The 17133-nt window shown below is 39.2% G+C and overlaps 2 protein-coding genes across 15 annotated transcripts in view; one reads left to right on the forward strand and one right to left on the reverse strand.

Annotated features, from left to right (window-relative positions):
* Positions 1–6369, forward strand: part of gogo (golden goal) — a 69768-nt gene extending 63399 nt beyond the window's left edge. Inside the window, exons 11-15 of one of the 2 annotated variants that reach the window (XM_043425648.1) lie at positions 136–363; positions 446–626; positions 743–919; positions 1558–1705; positions 1847–6369. In XM_043425648.1, the coding sequence (XP_043281583.1) occupies positions 136–363; positions 446–626; positions 743–919; positions 1558–1705; positions 1847–3322 (2210 nt within the window). In that variant the 3' untranslated portion in view covers positions 3323–6369. The remainder of the gene's footprint in view (positions 1–135; positions 364–445; positions 627–742; positions 920–1557; positions 1706–1846) is intronic. The other variant, XM_043425649.1, reaches the window with a different exon arrangement.
* On the reverse strand, positions 5127–17005 carry LOC122414406 (calpain-A). 13 transcript variants are annotated; one of them, XM_043425655.1, is made up of 17 exons: positions 16730–17005; positions 16359–16491; positions 10453–10629; positions 10133–10320; positions 9695–9998; positions 9435–9616; positions 9104–9354; positions 8866–9023; positions 8533–8750; positions 8402–8444; positions 8005–8052; positions 7689–7818; positions 6942–7076; positions 6386–6513; positions 6102–6297; positions 5827–5973; positions 5127–5686 (listed from the first exon to the last, which is right to left on the reverse strand). In XM_043425655.1, the coding sequence occupies exons 1-16, from the start codon at positions 16807–16809 to the stop codon at positions 5888–5890; spliced, it is 2457 nt and encodes an 818-aa protein (XP_043281590.1). In that variant the 5' UTR covers positions 16810–17005; the 3' UTR covers positions 5127–5686; positions 5827–5887. The 13 variants fall into 13 exon arrangements, with proteins under 13 accessions (XP_043281590.1, XP_043281597.1, XP_043281594.1 ...); XM_043425662.1 differs by lacking the exons at positions 16359–16491; positions 16730–17005 and adding exons at positions 13358–13529; positions 14750–14975; XM_043425659.1 differs by lacking the exons at positions 16359–16491; positions 16730–17005 and adding exons at positions 13358–13534; positions 14750–14975.
* Between the last annotated feature and the right edge of the window lie 128 nt (positions 17006–17133).

Consider the following 17133-nt stretch of genomic DNA (forward strand, 5'->3'; position numbering starts at 1 on the left):
CTCTGTTATCGTTATATTTTTGCGACTATAAAACCATAATAACGATTTTTAAATCCCCCAGAAACAGTCAAAAGCTTTTGTGCGGGAGAACAAATTTTTAATCATATTCCAATCGCATTTTCATTGATATTTCAGCAAAATCAAGTCTGGAAAACGGTACAGATCCTTCGACGATTCTCATCAATCCGGAAGTGGTGGCTGCTGCAGGAAGATGGGCGATGTGGTTGTCCCCGGCCCATTTAGCTGCGGCTTCTCTTCTTCTCCTCATGTTTCTCGTCTCCGTCGTGCTGGCGCTTCAATACGCGGTCAAGTATCGAAAATATCAAATCGCCGAGGATCTCGACAGCCTGACGGATAATTCCGGTAATTTAATTCGTTACTCGAGCGTTGAATTCGCCGGGTAATTCGTAATTCAATAAATAAATCAACGGGTTTGAACATTCAGCTTGCAGCGGCTCGATGCAAGGTTTGGCCAGACGTGCACGAGCGATGTCTTCGTCGACCCTGATTTCCGAGGTCGTGTCGTTGGTCAGGTTGCCAAGGCGAGGTTCCCCGAGGCACGCGAGACTCGAGCAAACGCCCAACGATCTCGAGGACGGTTACGAAAGCACCGAGACTCAAACCGAGTAAGAAAATACAAAAGAAATACAGCAGCAAAACATGAAAAGCAAAAACGCATCAATATGAAAATTCATTTGTTCTTAATCGACGTTTCTACGATTTCTCAACCATCATCACACAGAGTCGAGGACGAAAATACCGCGGATTCGGGAACCCTGAAGCAGAAAGATCACGACGAGCACGGTTCCCAAAGAACAATTGTTGGCAGCAGCAACCTCAGCACGCCCTCAAAACGTTCATCGGGCTCTGCAAGCTCGACCAGTGGGCATCCCGAAATTAAATTCGCCCGTCCAGTAAAGTAAGTTTCTCATTTTTAATCATTCGTTATTTTCCCTCCATTTCACCGCTCTTCACACTCATCTTATATCCTTTGTAACTCCCCACCGCTCGCCCATGCACCCCCCCAAATATCATATTACAATATAACGAAAAAGAGACATTGAACCAACCAGCATTTTCATTATTCATTCCCAACAGTCCACACGTGATTCTTTGGTTCGACGAAGATTCTCGTAAAGTAAAGTGGCGAACAAAGGCACGAGTAGATCTTAGACAATAAATATAATATACATAACCTATACATATAAATTAATTACGTGTTTATTATTATTTATATACATACATATATTTAAATTAGAAAAAGTCAAATGCCAATGTTGCATTTAGAATGCGCATGAATATGTTGAACATTTGAGTGTATACCTTTATATATTTTCGTTGATAATTACATAGATTTAATATTGTCTACTAGATACTTATATATATTAATATAAATATATACATATATATTTTGTTGAATTTACATTTACGTTTATCTGTATGTCGAACGAAAAAAAATGTGCGCTTGATCGTTTTTTTTCGTTTTTACAGCTGATCGATAATAATTTGTTTTTCTTTTTTTTTTCTGGTCCTTTGTCTACGGTATGAACGCATCAGGCTACGTACGGTTGGGCCTATAACACCAGTGTCCGAGGAGGCATCGATGTCGGAAGAGAGCAGACGTTTCAGCACCACGAGCGCCTCGAACAGCGTGAATAATGTAAGCGTCACACAACCAAACACGTCTAAACTTCTGCATGCAAAGGTACATTTGTCGTACGCTTCCTATTTGTATTGTCATGCTTTGTTGTTTCGTTGAAAAATCTATGGTAAATTGCTAAATGAAGCTAAATTATTGTGAAATACATTTTTGCCTGTGTCTCAATGGTTTTTGCGATTTTATCAGGGGTTTTCGCCAGCCAGTACATCGTCCAATTTGTCGGTAGTACGGTGTGGCAAAGAGACGAAAGACCGAAGGAATCGCGAGCGCTTGTTGCAAGGTCCAGGCTCGGAATTCAGCTTAGCGAACCCGGACATGGATTTGGAGTTGGATTATTACGATTACAACGTTGTCAACGCCGCCGCAGCACCTGGATCTTATCTCGGAATGGATCCAGCTTTTCTCGTTTGGATTCCACCTCTGGCCCCCGGTGAATCGGAGATTTTAGGGGCTATCGAGGAGGATCATCATTACGAGGAAATCGGTGAAGAACGAAGGGAACGAAGGGATGGGGCGGCAAGACTTGATACCGAAGGCGCAGCTCTTACACCCGCGGAATATCAGAAAATTCGGGGTGCTAAATTGCAAGATGGAAGTAAAACTGACGGGGAAGAGCAGGGGACGAGGGACGACGAAATCTTGCCACGACGCTTGGATCCCGGCGAGAGCAAACTCCATGATGAAATTATAATGGAATATCGAGCCAGACTCAACGAGGGCATGCTACCGATTCATCGGTTACTCGAAGAATCGAGAGTTCGTGTTAGCGAGGAATCACTTTCGAGACACACCAACGACGAGACCAGCAGCGATCCGATTCCAAATCGCCTTGTCCGGGACAACAATTGCGAACTCCAGCGCGAAGGCTCCCGGACCGAGACTCGGTTCACACCGAGAATAACGAGAAATCGTTTAATCGAGGAACAGGAACGATGCAGAAGCGCGAGTTTGCCGAGAAATTCTAATAACGACGATAGCACCAGTCCTGAAGGATCTTTTTGTTCTGGAAAAAGTCATTACTCCCCCTCCCATGCTAATAGCGACAGAAGAACCGCCGCCAGCGTCAGAAGTCGATTGCAAGAAAATACTGATTCTACTTGTTCAACCCCCAAGAATACTACTCGACGAAATAACAAAGTGACTGAGACCTCGAAAAACTCGAGAGACTCACCTCCGACTCCGAGAACCGCGAATATCGTACAAACGAGAAAACATTCACAAGACAGTCCCAAAAGTCGTTCGCGACTTCACAACACAACGACGAATCGCGAAGTATCATCCGAAATCAAAGAAGAACAAAATAACACGAGGAAAAACGATCTCGCGAAGGCTAAAACTCCCGTGCTACAACGAAAGTACGACGATATCACCGACTTCAACGCACTCGTCGAAAGCAATAAAATGTTGAATGTCGAGAATATACCGATGAAAGAATTGACGAGAAGTCGCAACGAATCACCTGTCAAAGTTCATCGTTCCAAAGACCCTAAAAAGGACGTTTTTCCTGCAAAAGAAATTCAAAGCCCCGATTATGGGGTCGAGGCTGACATCAGAGACACCTCGAGAGAGTCCTTTTACGATTTTATTGGCGAAGACGAGGACGGATTTAAATTCGCCGACGACGACGAGGACGAATACATTGACAACAAAATTGGAGCGTGAAATTACATCGTTGCTCTGATTTCACTATCAAACAATTACTCGTTCATTATTGGAAAGAGACGAGATTGGAAATCGTTATTTTACAATTACGTGTAAATATTTTTAAGCTCTATGATTCTTTTTTTAATTTTTATTTTTTTTTTTATTCGTTCGTTTATAATCGTCGGACAAGACTCGGTACAGGCTCGTCGAGATATGATAATTGTAAATAGGACGACAGATTCGCCATTCCATAGGATAAAATTACCTTCGTTTTTTTTTTTTTTATTATTTATTGACTCGTTAGTTTTATCAAGAGTTCTGCTGGGAACGAGAGAAGAAATTATACGAAAAAATCGATGTTGACCTTGAGGTGGAATGATCTAGTCCGGTGCAAAAGAAATGAATCAAATTTGTAGGAAATGAAAACACAAAATGAATGGAAGATAATGAGTAGGAAGATAAATTTGAAATATTCGTTAATTCGGTATGAATTTTGTAAAATACCGATCAACGAGTTTATTACGTGGCTGTATTTTCGAGATGAATCTCTTCGAGTATCAAGAGTGATATAGTATTTAAAAGGGTGAGAAATAGAGGAGAGAATGAATCTTCCTTTTTCTCCGTTCGGAACGACGAGAGCTTCGGTAAGAATAAAAAGGAAAAATGATCAAACCCAAAAAATGTCAAAAAAAAATGCACGCTCGCAATCATTGTACGTAATTCACTGTTATTCGTCTACGATAATCGACGAGGGGAAAGCAAATATCTGTCAATGTCATCAAAGTCGATGGTTTTATCAATCTGAATATAATGTTTTGGGAATCGTAAGGTCAGAAAAATAAAATATTGAAAAAAGCCATCATGAAGGTAAAGAAAAAGAAAAAGCAAAAATAGACTCTACGTTATGTAATAATGACATTAATCACATTAATCACGTGTAATAGCATAGATTTCGTATGTATATCGACTCGTTCCTAATGAATAATGGAAGAAAGGTAACACAAGAAAAAAAAAACACTTTACGAGACCACAAATATCTAACTGGCGAGGTAACAGAAAAGAAGAAATGAAACCAAAATGGAAATCAAATCAAATCACTGTAAGATAAGTGTATTTATTTACATCTACACGTTTCTTTCTAGTCAATTATTCAATGTAAAGAACAACAAAAGTACCAAATCATATAAATATATATATATAAATACACAAATATGATGAATGTTACCAAAGCGATGTAAACGATAAATGAAAATACGTATATTTCGTCACTTTCGTTTTCATGAATCAAAAAAAAAAAATGAGAAGAACATTTCCCGTGTTTATCGCCTGTACAACAGTGATAATTAAAAAACAATTTCCGCATTGATTTATTAGCATGTAGCATCCCCGTTCATATTTTTCATTGCGATATAAATGACGACCATGAACTGACAAAGCAAATCGAGTCTGATCTATTCGCTCAATAGATGTTTCAGTTCGATTGATGACTTTTTTTTTTATCATTTTCATCATCGATTTCGCTTCGAACGGATTTTTGCAATTTCACACTCCGTTCATTATTATTAAACGACAGTATGTATTTTGTAGTTGTTGATTAATAAAATATTTACTAGAAAAGGAAAGGATGACGAATGAAAAATTTTGGGAACATGGTAACGTCCGAGAGAGAAAAAAGGGTTTGATTCTCTGGCGAAGACGTTTACCCCGGGCAAAGTTTATGATTAAGCCTTTTTTTTTTATATGAGAATTAAGGTATCAAGGGTTTCATTTAAAAAGATAAGTTCTATTGTACATTTTCGTAGTAAATTATGAAAGCTGAACATTTTTTACGCTCCAACAGGCGATTTTATTTTCTCATCTTTTTGTAAATAATATAAATCTATATTGTATATTGTTCGTTAATTGTATACACGTCGAAAAACAGAAAAAAATGCATTAATTAGGCACGAGTAGGCAAAACGCCCCATAAATTATGTCTGTTTCTTCTTTTTCGTCAATATGTGTGATGGAAACGTATCTTTATCTGCTCCAATGATTCTCACTTTGATTATTTTTTTTTTTTTTACATTGTCATAATACATTTTCATCGGACGATGAAAGCTTGGCTGTCTTTTTCCCAACACTGCCAATCCCCTATTCCGCTCGAGTTTCACTCTTCAAATCTCTTATCATGCTCTTTCGTTCGTTTGAATAAATATACATATTAAAAATCTTAGTTCGTCGAATTTCTGACTCTGAAGGCATTTAAGAAGAGATTGAAAAAAAAATGAGGCGCCTTTACGACAAAATTGACCGATCACTGGAAAACTTGGTGAATAAATATTTTGTTTGTTCCAAAGAACTAAAGTAAAAGGGCCGTAGCTTCCAGGTTCAGGCCAGAATCTGAAAAGAATTTGGAAAACGATTAATAAATAAATGAAAAATGAATTTTCGCTTATGATCCGGGTGAAAACACAAAGCAAAAACTGCGAAAAAAATTAGTTGGAGTTATCGCATGCGTAGAAATGATTTGGAACGTTTACCGAAATTCTCTCTCGATTTTTTTCATAATTTTTTGCTATTTTTCATTTGAAAGTCTAGTTTTTACGAATATAATGTCTTTTCGACCCATTCCTCCATCGTGAAAGTTGCTGAGTTAGTTTTGTAGGGATCACGTTCGCGAAAAACGTCTGCAACATCAGTAACAGACGTATGAGAAAAAGAAAGGAAAAAAGGGAATAAAAATCAACAGTTTGGAGAGATCGATGTTAGCGTGACGAATTTTTCTTTCGACTTTTGTAATATATCATCGACTCACCGATCATTGTTTTCAGGCGTACTGCGCACATAATGTAATCGTCGAACTTGATCAAACCGTCTTTAGTTCCGTATCTGTGCACGAGAATATTAAGTATGTGATTGTTCAGTCGATAACCAGCGCTGTTTAACGCTTGTCTCAACTCGAACGCGCTCAAGTGACCGGAACCATCTCTGTCGTAGAGTTTGAAGACTGCCTGCAACCATTTTGTTTGAACGATGAGTATTGATGAAAAATGAATAAATAAATAAAGAAAAATCGACTGTAACAATGTGTTTGATTACCCTCCAATTTTTGATGTTTCGCCACAGGGTCCTGAACTCGTCGTACCCGAGTTTTCCGGAATGATCAACGTCCATCATCGCCACCATGCTCCGACAGATATCAGGACTGAAGCCTTGTCCGTGCATTTCTTAAAAAGACACAAAACCCATATATTTGCAGGAAAAAGCGCGTTGAAAATCATTTAAATAATATTTGTCAAATTAATATTGTTCCACTCTCAAAAACTTTTTCGAATTCTCAGTGGGCGATTAGTAAAAGCTTCATTAGCTCGTATGACGTCCCTACGGAATCGATTTTTGGCTTGGATCATTTTTTGGACAAAATACACGACTAAACATTTCGCGACACAGGACGAATACAATAACGGAAAATAGAAAGAAAGTGTAGAAACAGAAACAAAATTTACCATCACCACGAACGACTCGTTTGTTCCTGAACTCAAAGATTCGCTTATTCACGAAAAGGAAAATACGTACGTATCTTTTGATAATAAAAAAAAACTGGCTTTTTAGAAGCGATGACGATGATTTTGGTTTTGCTGGTAGGAGATCTTACCTACGGGCTTATTGTATTGCTCATTATTACAAACAATACCGCACAGCAGAGAGATGAGAGTGTCGATGATAGAGCCATTTTCTTGGGCAGTTTCGGGATTTTGAGCCTCGCTACGTCGAGCTGATGGTGGTAGGTCTAACACATACACTACATGTTAGGCTTATGTTCAATTCCATAGATGCATTCGGGTCGAATATGCGTTTTTTCTTCAAATAAAAATTATCATCCTTCTTTTCAGGCCCATGAACATTTGAAAACGAGAAAAAGCTTACAAAAACCCAAATGTATTTATGAATTCGGCACATACATGGTTCGATCGGATTTTTTTTTCACAAAGTTCTGTGTTTCGAGGCATGCAGATAAAGATTCGTGTATTTTGTGGATCTAGAGACGCGGCAGAGTCTTTTTTTATGAGCCCCCTCGATAAATCGGAAACGAAGAATTTCAGCTGATGCGAAAATATCATCCCTTCATTGAAGGTCAAAAAGGAAAATCAATTATTTAGAAGTGAATGAATAAATATCATGGACCATGTATGTAGAACAAAAAAAAATAGTTAGAAATAGCTACGTTACTCACACAAGCGAGAAGAAGAATTAGTGAAGCGTAATGAATAGCTGCGGTGCAAAGAATCAACGAGTATTTGGTATGATATAGATTTGAGAATGATTATGTTCGGTTATTTCGTTTCTAACGAATTCTAAAACCAAAAATTATTAAGTTATCATTGTAAGAGAGAAAGAGTACCATTTTGCATGGCGTAGTCGAGAATGTCCTTCAATTCCATCCAGTCGACTTCCATGTCTTCCCCGGCGAGTGTTCTGAAGAAATCACTTACTTTATCTTCGTTTCGTGGGGGCTCGGGTTGGTCTCGAATCTGTAAAATTGAAATATTTTTCATTTCACATTGACGCTCTTTAAAAATGAAGTATTTTCCCAACATTTTTTTCATTCACAACGAACGGGCACGGATTATTTTATTAGCAATCGTGTTAAGAGGCAAGAGGCAAAACTCAGCCTATACAGTGACGTATCCAATTAAATTAAGTGCACCATTACTCACGGCATCATCTCCCTTTTCGTCCGGCTTATCATCGTGCTCGTTAATTACCTAAAAGCCACAAGCAACCGTAATAATAATAAACGAAAAAAGAACAATCATGCAGCGCTGTCTGACGAAATGAGACTTCGATTTCCCACTCATTTTGATCCGTCGAATTATTTCAATAATTCATCATCCGCTCACGACTAAACCATGCTGTTAGAATTTCTCATTAGTTCATTAGTGAATTCTCAACTCACACGTGATTATTGCTGATTAATTTACAATGCCCCAAATTATTTTTATTTTAGTATTGATAATAGAGCCGCGTGTGCTTGCCACATCTACTACGTGTTGCTATTTTATCGAGGCATGGTTATTTCACAACTTTTTATTAGAACATTTACTATTTGCTTACCCTGTCATCGACTTCACCGATTCCAATTTCTTCGTCGTTTTCTCTAAAAAAAGAAAAAAAAAAGTTTCAATCAGTCAATCGAAGTGAGATTTCGTGACTGAATTTTTCTCTATCATCCACACGTGACTTACTCCATGTTGTTCTGATTTTCAGAGAAGATACGGAGCAAGAATTCACCCTCCTCGTTCGGGTCAAACGTGCTAGGAACGATGCAATATGAACCCGGTGGTAACTTGAAACGACAACTCACTTCTCGAAGGTTTATAAACGATGGGGACCGGGCCACCGAAGCGTTGTACTTGAAGAAATTTAGGTCTAGAGGTTTCGGTAATCTGTCTGGATAATCCAACTACAAAGGAAATTATAAACTTCGTTGTAACGAATTTTATGGGAAATATTTCAAGATAACATCGAAGTAACCCCGAAGGATTGCTTCGGGTAAAGGAAACAGAGTAGAAACTCACGTGATAAATGGCAAAGCCTATAGTGAGACAATCGGCACCCATTCGTCTCTGAGCTCGTCGATTTTTCTGCATAAGAGCTACGATCACAGTACACTTGTCATCGCCTTCATCAGGATATTCCAATGTAATTCTATACTGTGGATTGTGCCAGAAAGTTTCTGCAAGTACCAGTAAGAATGAAGATTGCAATATATTGTTGAAAAAAACGAGAATAATCGATTCGGTAGTCGAGTTTTACCCAAGAAATTTCTGCAACCCCCGGCGGTTACACCGCGAACCCATTCTCCTTCAAAAATGCTCATCTCCCATTTTTTCTTTCCGGCATTCAAGTCGTCCTCGGTCAACGAGTCTGGATTTAAATTGCAAATTTCCAAACGAGTGAAATATTTTTTGAAGTCTTGGAAGGACATCCAAAATTCACCGTCGATGTCGAACGTCAGGCCGAGCTCGTCCTTCTCATGATCCGGAATGAATCTCCACTCGGGTGACCTTGAAAAAGAACGATCATCCGTAAGTAACTACTTATGCATTCGGAAAACCATTTTGATTTATTCTGGAAATTTCATTACTGATCGCTCCAAGGTCCGTTCCATTCGGCTTCGTTTCCCCATGGATTTCTGAGCCTCAGAAGAGGAATTTTTCCCGCTTGATTTGGCGTCGCAATGTCGACATATTTGACGCGCGTTATACTGTAAGCGTGACCTCTGATGAGACCTTGTGGGGTTTCAGCTTCCAGTACATTTGGGTCAGGCTGAGAAATAAAGTTATTGGAAATTTGTTTATCTTTACCTTATCGTTATTCTTCATATTTATTATCAGCGTATGTTACCTCAAGTGAGCAGCCCATCAGGGAATTCCTTTCATACGCTTTGAGCAAGATACTGAATAAATTTGGCGGGGTTTCTTCCATTTCGTACATTTCTGTAACACCTCCGGTAAAATCTTCCATTGCTTCGCAAGTTGTACCACCTTTCAATGCCTCGTATGAACCGTGCAATTTGGCATATGCTTTCTCAAGCAAAGCGCTCCAGAATTCATTCGGTTCCGCTGAACGGAGGTACAGTAATTGCCCGTGGTAAGTAGGAAGACGATCGTCTACGACAACATCGACCCATCTTCCGTATTGCCAAAACCTTGAAATACAATTTTCATTATTTTCATACATTCTCGAAAGTTTTTACTTCATTTGCAAATGTTATTCTTGTCTTACTTTGAGTGGTTAATATTTACCGAAAATTTCTACCATAAGTTTTTCTTGATCACTTACCGGAAGTGAAAAATCCCTGCGTACTCATCGTCGAAGCTCTGATCTTCCGGTACGATATTCGTGAAGAGGTTTGGATGTAGAGTGAGATTTGCTAATGCTGCAAGTAGCCAGCAGTCACCGAGTTCTCCCTGCTGGACATCGAAACGTGAAAATCCTTCGATGAATAGTTGAGGATTGTCAGCTATTTCCTGCAAAAACGAACAAATTGTAAATTGAAAACTTCGGTTAAATTCAGTTATTGCAAATTGAGATTCATTTCTTGACCAAGAGTATTGCGAAATTGAAATGCTGTTTGGCGTATCATTTCATCTTTTGTTTACCATCGGGCGTTTCCATTCGATGTATCTGTCGGGACGCCTTGAATAAAAGAGGGATGAATCGTTTGCAGGAAATTCTGGATCCTCGAATAATTGTCCAGACTCGAGACATTGTTGCCTCAATTGTGCAAAGTCCTGTACGTCACCTCTTGATCTTATGCCCGATCCTTTTTCACCCAACTGCAAAGAAATTTTCACAACTTGTTTATCGTTTGTGCTTTAAATCTTTTCAAGTGTTCAGTTGTTCTTCAATTGATAGCTCCCAAAAAATACAATATGCGTTTGTTTCTCGAAAAAATAAAAGAGGAAAGGGATCCGGTAGATAGTGCCTACATTGTAAATGGTTTTTCCGATTGAATTTCCAAGAGTTCGCTTGGGACTGTCATCGTACAAATAATTTTTCTTTTTCAAATAATCTGTTCGCAGCACACCAGCTTTCAGAGTTTTGTCGACTCCACTATTTTCCTCTGCTTCATCAAGAGTAGTAGGAATGTCATTATTAATTTGATGACTCAGATTGACTTTTTCAAGCTGAGTTTTTCTCGTCTTTTTTATCATCTCAATTTTCTCATGGATAAACATTCTTTGAGTTTTTGTATCGCACGGATAAACTTTGTCAGTTGTTAATGTTCTTAATGGTTGCACCGAACGAGGAACTCTACGTATTGCATGACTCTGGTACTGATAATTTGTGATTTTTTGAAAATTTGGTTCTTCTGACATTTTGACAGTCCGTTTATTATGACAATAGAAACACTATTTTGACAGCGAATTTAATCCCTCTGTTCTGCTCTCCGATGGAAAAGTAGGCTTGACCGTTCGCAATGACGAGCCAAAGCACACTGATAGGAACCATGAGAATAACTTTATCAGCCAGGGAAAACATTAGGTCTGATAGTGCACCGGAATACAGCCGACCACGAGATTGTGTAGTTGGGTGTGTTACAATCAATTATGTGATTATTTAATATGTATATATTCACGTATGTGTATGTTTATTCTAATTAATTGGAACTAATTAAAAGGGTACCTTGAGGGAAACAGTTTAATGTTCATTGAACACGTTAATTTTTTCATCAATTACTTACATGAAGAAACTGTAATTCTGTGACATTGCGAAATTAGTGCAGAAAAAAAATTGCACGTGTATGAATCAGGTGAATCAGGTGATAAGAGGAGTAGAAACGAATCAAAAGGTTATGAATCATGCCGTGTAACGCGTGAGTTATTACGCACATATTAAAAAAGTATGACAAGAAGTAATGAAACTTTTTTGTTATCGATCACAAGAAATAGAAACAAAAGATTAAACAATTGAGAACAAAAGATTTATTGTTCGAGAATTAGATAAAGAATCGAGTTTTTCAAAATGTAGGATTCCATACCACTTTAATTGCAAAAAGAGATGGCAATGTGCGTTTAACCTCAACACATTTTTTAATAAAAACATCGAGACCCGGTTCCGATGCTCCCGCGTAACTTCCGTAACCTCCTTCGTGTGGCTGATAACCACCACCGTAATAACCGTCACCCATTTGTCACTCAAGTTTATCTTTTTCGAACGTCAAAACAATGTGACAGTCGATATTTCGAACCGTCAAAAATACCTGTCTCGGTTTTTTGATATGCACTAAATTTTTACGATGCTACTGTTTGTATTTATATATTTTTACAAGGATAATGGATTTTAGATCGCTGTCTACAAGAATATGATTGATTTATTAGAACGCGCCGTGTGATAGTTGTCCTATCAATTGACCGGCCTGGAAGGTGTGCCGCTCCTCTATTAATACATTGCGTATCCCGTTGATCTCTCATATAACATTCACTCCTCGTACCTAGCGTCCATTCTAGTGTGTATTTCGTCATTCCCGCCTCCAGTGAATCGCTCATTTCTCAAAACTGAGATGTTATCCCTCCTTTCCACACGGAAAAAGTAATCAATTTTTTTTTCATTCATTACATAAATACAAACTTTATTTTAGAGCCTGCTTTGTCTTACTGGTAAGTCTGGGATTTGAATTCATTCATTATAACGAAAAAGCAATTTCGGGACGGAATGTTTCATATAAAACGTCACTCAACAGACGCATGGTCTGATAGTTTATAATTTAATTGGTGTCGTATACACGGCTGTAAACATCTGTATTTGTGTTTTTGACGCATTTGACTTTTGTATACACACATTCTCCTATAGTTTGCAAGGCTGCCGCATAACCGCCGCTGCAACTGGCGCCACGTGCTTGACCTATTGCTATCTCTCTCTTGAGTGCAGTTGCGATGCGAGCGCTGCGGCGAATTTATCGTTAATTAAGCAAGCGAAAAAATTACAAAACTCAGTCAGTTGGAAACCGACCGTTATCAGCGGGTCCTGTGACGACCATGATGTGTTCTTTTGTCCCAAAAAGTTTTTTTTTACACCATCAACCGATTGTCCCAACGGATGAAAATATTTTCTGGAAAAATGCTGCCAATGACCCATAATCCGAGCCGTATGCCTTCCGACGAATCCTGAATCTTGATACGTATCTTTTTTCTACCATTTTTCATTTCGCATGCTTGCTACAAAAAAGGCAATCGTCGATATTTCTCCGTCAACTGATTCCTCACAGTCACGTTGCCTACAAATTGGCCAATTCAAGGTTACGACTTGCGGATATCCAAGTGCATGCAATGTTTCCTGTCGTATATTTATGTGTCTGCGCCTATACGTATATTGACAATGCGACGCTACAGAGTGCTTTAACTCGTCGAATCGGTTGAATACCAATTTGTTTCTTGTTACTACAGAACTGCAGACCGTGCACCCAACATGTCTCGGGTTTTCAGACCCGCCATTTTTATTGGCTTCAATCGTGCGAATACTTTTTCCTCAATAGCATTAGATTAACTATATGATCATACTCACTTCAATTTTCTTTGCCTCTTTCCGTACGAATTCTGGCTCGCACACCACGTCCATGTTCCATCCATAATTATTGTTTTGTTTCATCGACATTGTCTCTCTCTTTTTTTTATTCACTCGATAAGCCGACACTTGCAAACGGCCGAAATTGTTTTATCTTTTTTACAACTAACTCCTTCGCTAGAGGAAAAATGTAACTTGTTACCACGAATTAGCGGCTCGTTCTCACGCCATTAATTTCTTCCTGCTCCACTCTCTCGTGCTTCGAGGCCAATTAAAGTCGTTTTCCGCATTGCGTTTAACCTATGCACTTGACAGTGACCTTGGCATAAAACGGGATGAAAATATATTCGCGTACTCATCAAAAGATAATTTGGATTGTGCGGTAAGAAATTTCGTCGGTGAATATCAACGATAAAAAAAATACAGTTCTTGCATTTACTTTGGCGCTTTGTGTTAATATTTTCGGAAATTCCTCGAAACTCGTTTTCATGCTGAAACGAGGGTACACGGAATTGTGATTAAAATCGCGCATTTGGCAAGCGTTCACGCACTGAACTTTCACCGCGTAATTGGCATGGACCAAAAACTCGTTCTGAACCTGGGGAAAATATTCCGTTATTCGGATGTAGCCTCATCGAAAAAAAGTTGCTGGATCACACACTAACACGTGTTTCATCTTGGGTTTTTATTGATCCACTTCGTAAGGCGCCACTGTGCCGTGTGCCTCGACAATTTGAAGGGTGCGGTTTTCTTTGTCAGTTCGAAACCTTCTCAATTTTTGTCGTTTTTTTTTCGCGGTAAAAATATCTAAAAATAACTTTTGATCGGTGCAATTTGTTTTTTGGGCCCGAGCTCTTTTGACGTTTCTAGGTTATGGAATAAAATAGAAATATGGGACAAAAGAACTTGCCACACAATTGCAGCATTTATTCTCGATGTTTTTGCGATGAAAGAAATGTTCTCGGCCTTTCAAGTCTATTTAGATACGCGAGGTCCCGTGATAAGAGACTCTACAATCATAAAATTTGCAACGACCCATTCTGACTGCATGCACACAAATCCCCACGCTTTTCGTTTGTTTGTAAATATTCTTGCGACCTTCGGGTTTGAACATGAATCATTTTCCACGAAATGACTGAAATAATGGGTAATTAAGGCGAGTTTGTGGAACAGGAAGGAATAAACGGAAGCACTTTTTTGTCTTCATAAACATTGGGAAATTTGGCATGGCGCCATTTGTCACCAGCTCAAAAATTTCACCATACGAATATACAATGGATAATGAATCGTTTAGAAAATCTGAGAATCAGAATGACAAATAATCGTTTTTTTGACATCTGTTGCCGAAATTCGTCGTTCGTTAATTAAAGGATTTTAGAAAAATTTGCTCACGATTCGTAACCGCACAGTGACACTGGGATTTCGGGAGTTTGGTCCCAACTCAAATACTTTTTCTCCCAAAACGACTGAACTTTTTTATCTTCTGTCAAAAAACACGATCCTGGAAATATTCGGTACGAAAGAAAATTCGCGACGATACGTTCCCGTCAGCGGTCACGCGCTTACTGCCGGCATATGGGCAAAATATTCTATCCAGCGCCATCGCAAGCCGGGCGAGAGATGAAAAAAAAGAAAACACGAACCGGAGCGCGGTTTCGTGCAATCTGAGCCACGGACTCGGTGAAAACAGAGCGAGTTCCCCGAACGTTGATCGCGAGAGTGAATAACTCGAACTCGATCGCAACACACCGACTCAGTTTTCCCATTACGTTTACCAAGAATTCTCAAGAATTGTGAGAAATTATCGATTTTTCATCGACCCTGTAGCTTTACCAATATTTCTTTCCGCTTCATTTTATCCTCAATATTTTTCCATCCACTCGAAACGCTCTTCGAAGCGAAGAGTATAGAAAAAGTGTCGCCCTCGTGGCCTCCGACGAAATTAGAACGGAGAAGAATTTTTTTCACACATGTGTCGAAAACGAACTCGGCCTCGAAATAAGGCTTCGCGCTTTTTTCACATTTTTTTTCTTCTCTCGGGAATTCCGTCGCGATGCTGCGTTCAATGATCTCGCATATTTTTTCCCAGTCATTCGAATTCTTTGTTTCGGACCTTTCTCTCGCCCACTATTTCTTCGAGAGTGTCACCAACGAAGAATGACGAGTCAATTTTTTTCCTTCAGACGCCCACCAAACTTTTTGCCTTTTTTTTGGATCATTCGCATTCAGTGGCTCATTTCGACTTCGAATTCATTCATTTATATATCTCGCAACGCATTATTCGCTCCTCTTGAAAAGCGTCTGCTTGCAATCGAAATCCATTAGCCAAGCTTGCAAACACACAAAAGCACATAAAATCCAGATGGTGTTATTCCAGAAAATCTATTTCGCGATACTGCGACGGGAAACGAGGCGAATTCGATGAAGATCGAATCCCGCCAGCGCACACGTGCCGAATATCGGCGTTAAACATAATCTTAAGATTTAACGGCTCGAGGCTTTTATCTCGTTATTTCAAATGTGCGAATAGCTCAAAACTAAAAATATATGAATAACTCAAAGAAGTCAGGGCCTGCTTGGTTCATTGGCTCGGTGCCAACGGGACTTTTGAGAAAAAATGTTCTTCACAGACACGCGATTGTTAGTTCTTGTCAACTTCAATCTCTTCAGCGATCCTATCGCTCAGTATTTTCACTCTCGAAATTCTGGCTGCTCGATCTTCCTCGTTTTTCGGTTCAATTTTTTTTTCTCGGCTTAAAATTGAGATGCAATTTTTCGAGAACGTTTGATCGATGTTTTTCCCGTTCGACGGCCGAGTCCCCCCATCTTTGCTCCCTCCAACTCCGTGGCAGCTTCAATCCCAATTTTTTCCCTTTATTTACCATTAATTCAACAGCGAATCGACGCTAATCGTTCGAATCATGAACCAATAGTTTCTCTACCACTATTTTTGACCTTCCCCATCGAGATCATTTGCAAACGCGATGAAAAAATTGGGAACCTTGAAATGGGCCGTGGCCGGGTTGAAAACGTCCCCGGAACCGGAAAGACCCCCCCTCATCTGCCTCGTCAGAAGTTTGTACCGACCGTGGGTCCTCCAGACCTTTCCCTTCGTGTCCAATAATTCCGGATCTCTGAAATCCACATATTTCACACGTCCCACGTCATTCCGTCACATAAAAACTTTGTTTAAACACTTTAATGCCTCGATTAATTTATCGTTTGTGCTAAATGATGTCGGACAGCTCAAAATTTATGATGAAAAATCGAACTTCGAACATTTGGACGGAACTTGAAAAAAAAGTAAAGAAAAAAGGAATCGAATTTTTTTTTTTTTTTTTTTTTTTTATTAATGATTAATCACAGGCTTACCCTTTGTGAAATTTCTCGGTACGGACGACTCCATCGTCGTCGGCAACAGCTCTGATGTAAAAGTACGAATAATTTGGCATCGATTACGATTTATTGGATTTTTTCGAGTCGATTTTAACTTCGATTAATAAATGTTGAGAAATCACAATGATTTTTTCATAAAATTATTGTAAAAAATGTTTCATCGACGAATCGCGAGCACTTGGAACGGAAGATCGAAGTGTCGCGAGAGTTTCTTCCAGTTTGTTGGTTGCCTGAGATAATGAGCTTTCGCGAACACGATCTTTTACAGTTTTGAAAATACAGACGAACTCTTTGTGGTGGGGTGGTTTCTCCCTTGAGCTCGATCCATTCGAGTTCCTAACGCGCAGCCTCCCGTCGTTTTTATCAACGGAGTTACCCAC

This window comes from Venturia canescens, chromosome 8, assembly GCF_019457755.1.
Source record: "Venturia canescens isolate UGA chromosome 8, ASM1945775v1, whole genome shotgun sequence".
Lineage (NCBI taxonomy): Eukaryota > Metazoa > Arthropoda > Insecta > Hymenoptera > Ichneumonidae > Venturia > Venturia canescens.

Coding starts and splice junctions, on each gene's coding strand:
- LOC122414406 (XM_043425650.1), bottom strand. CDS start 11,172: ATGTCAGAAGAACCAAATTTTCAAAAAATCACAAATTATCAGTACCAG. Junction 9,024..9,103: donor GGGTTGCAGAAATTTCTTGG/GTAAAACTCGAC, acceptor TGGTACTTGCAG/AAACTTTCTGGCACAATCCA. Junction 8,053..8,401: donor TCGGTGAAGTCGATGACAGG/GTAAGCAAATAG, acceptor TGTGGCTTTTAG/GTAATTAACGAGCACGATGA.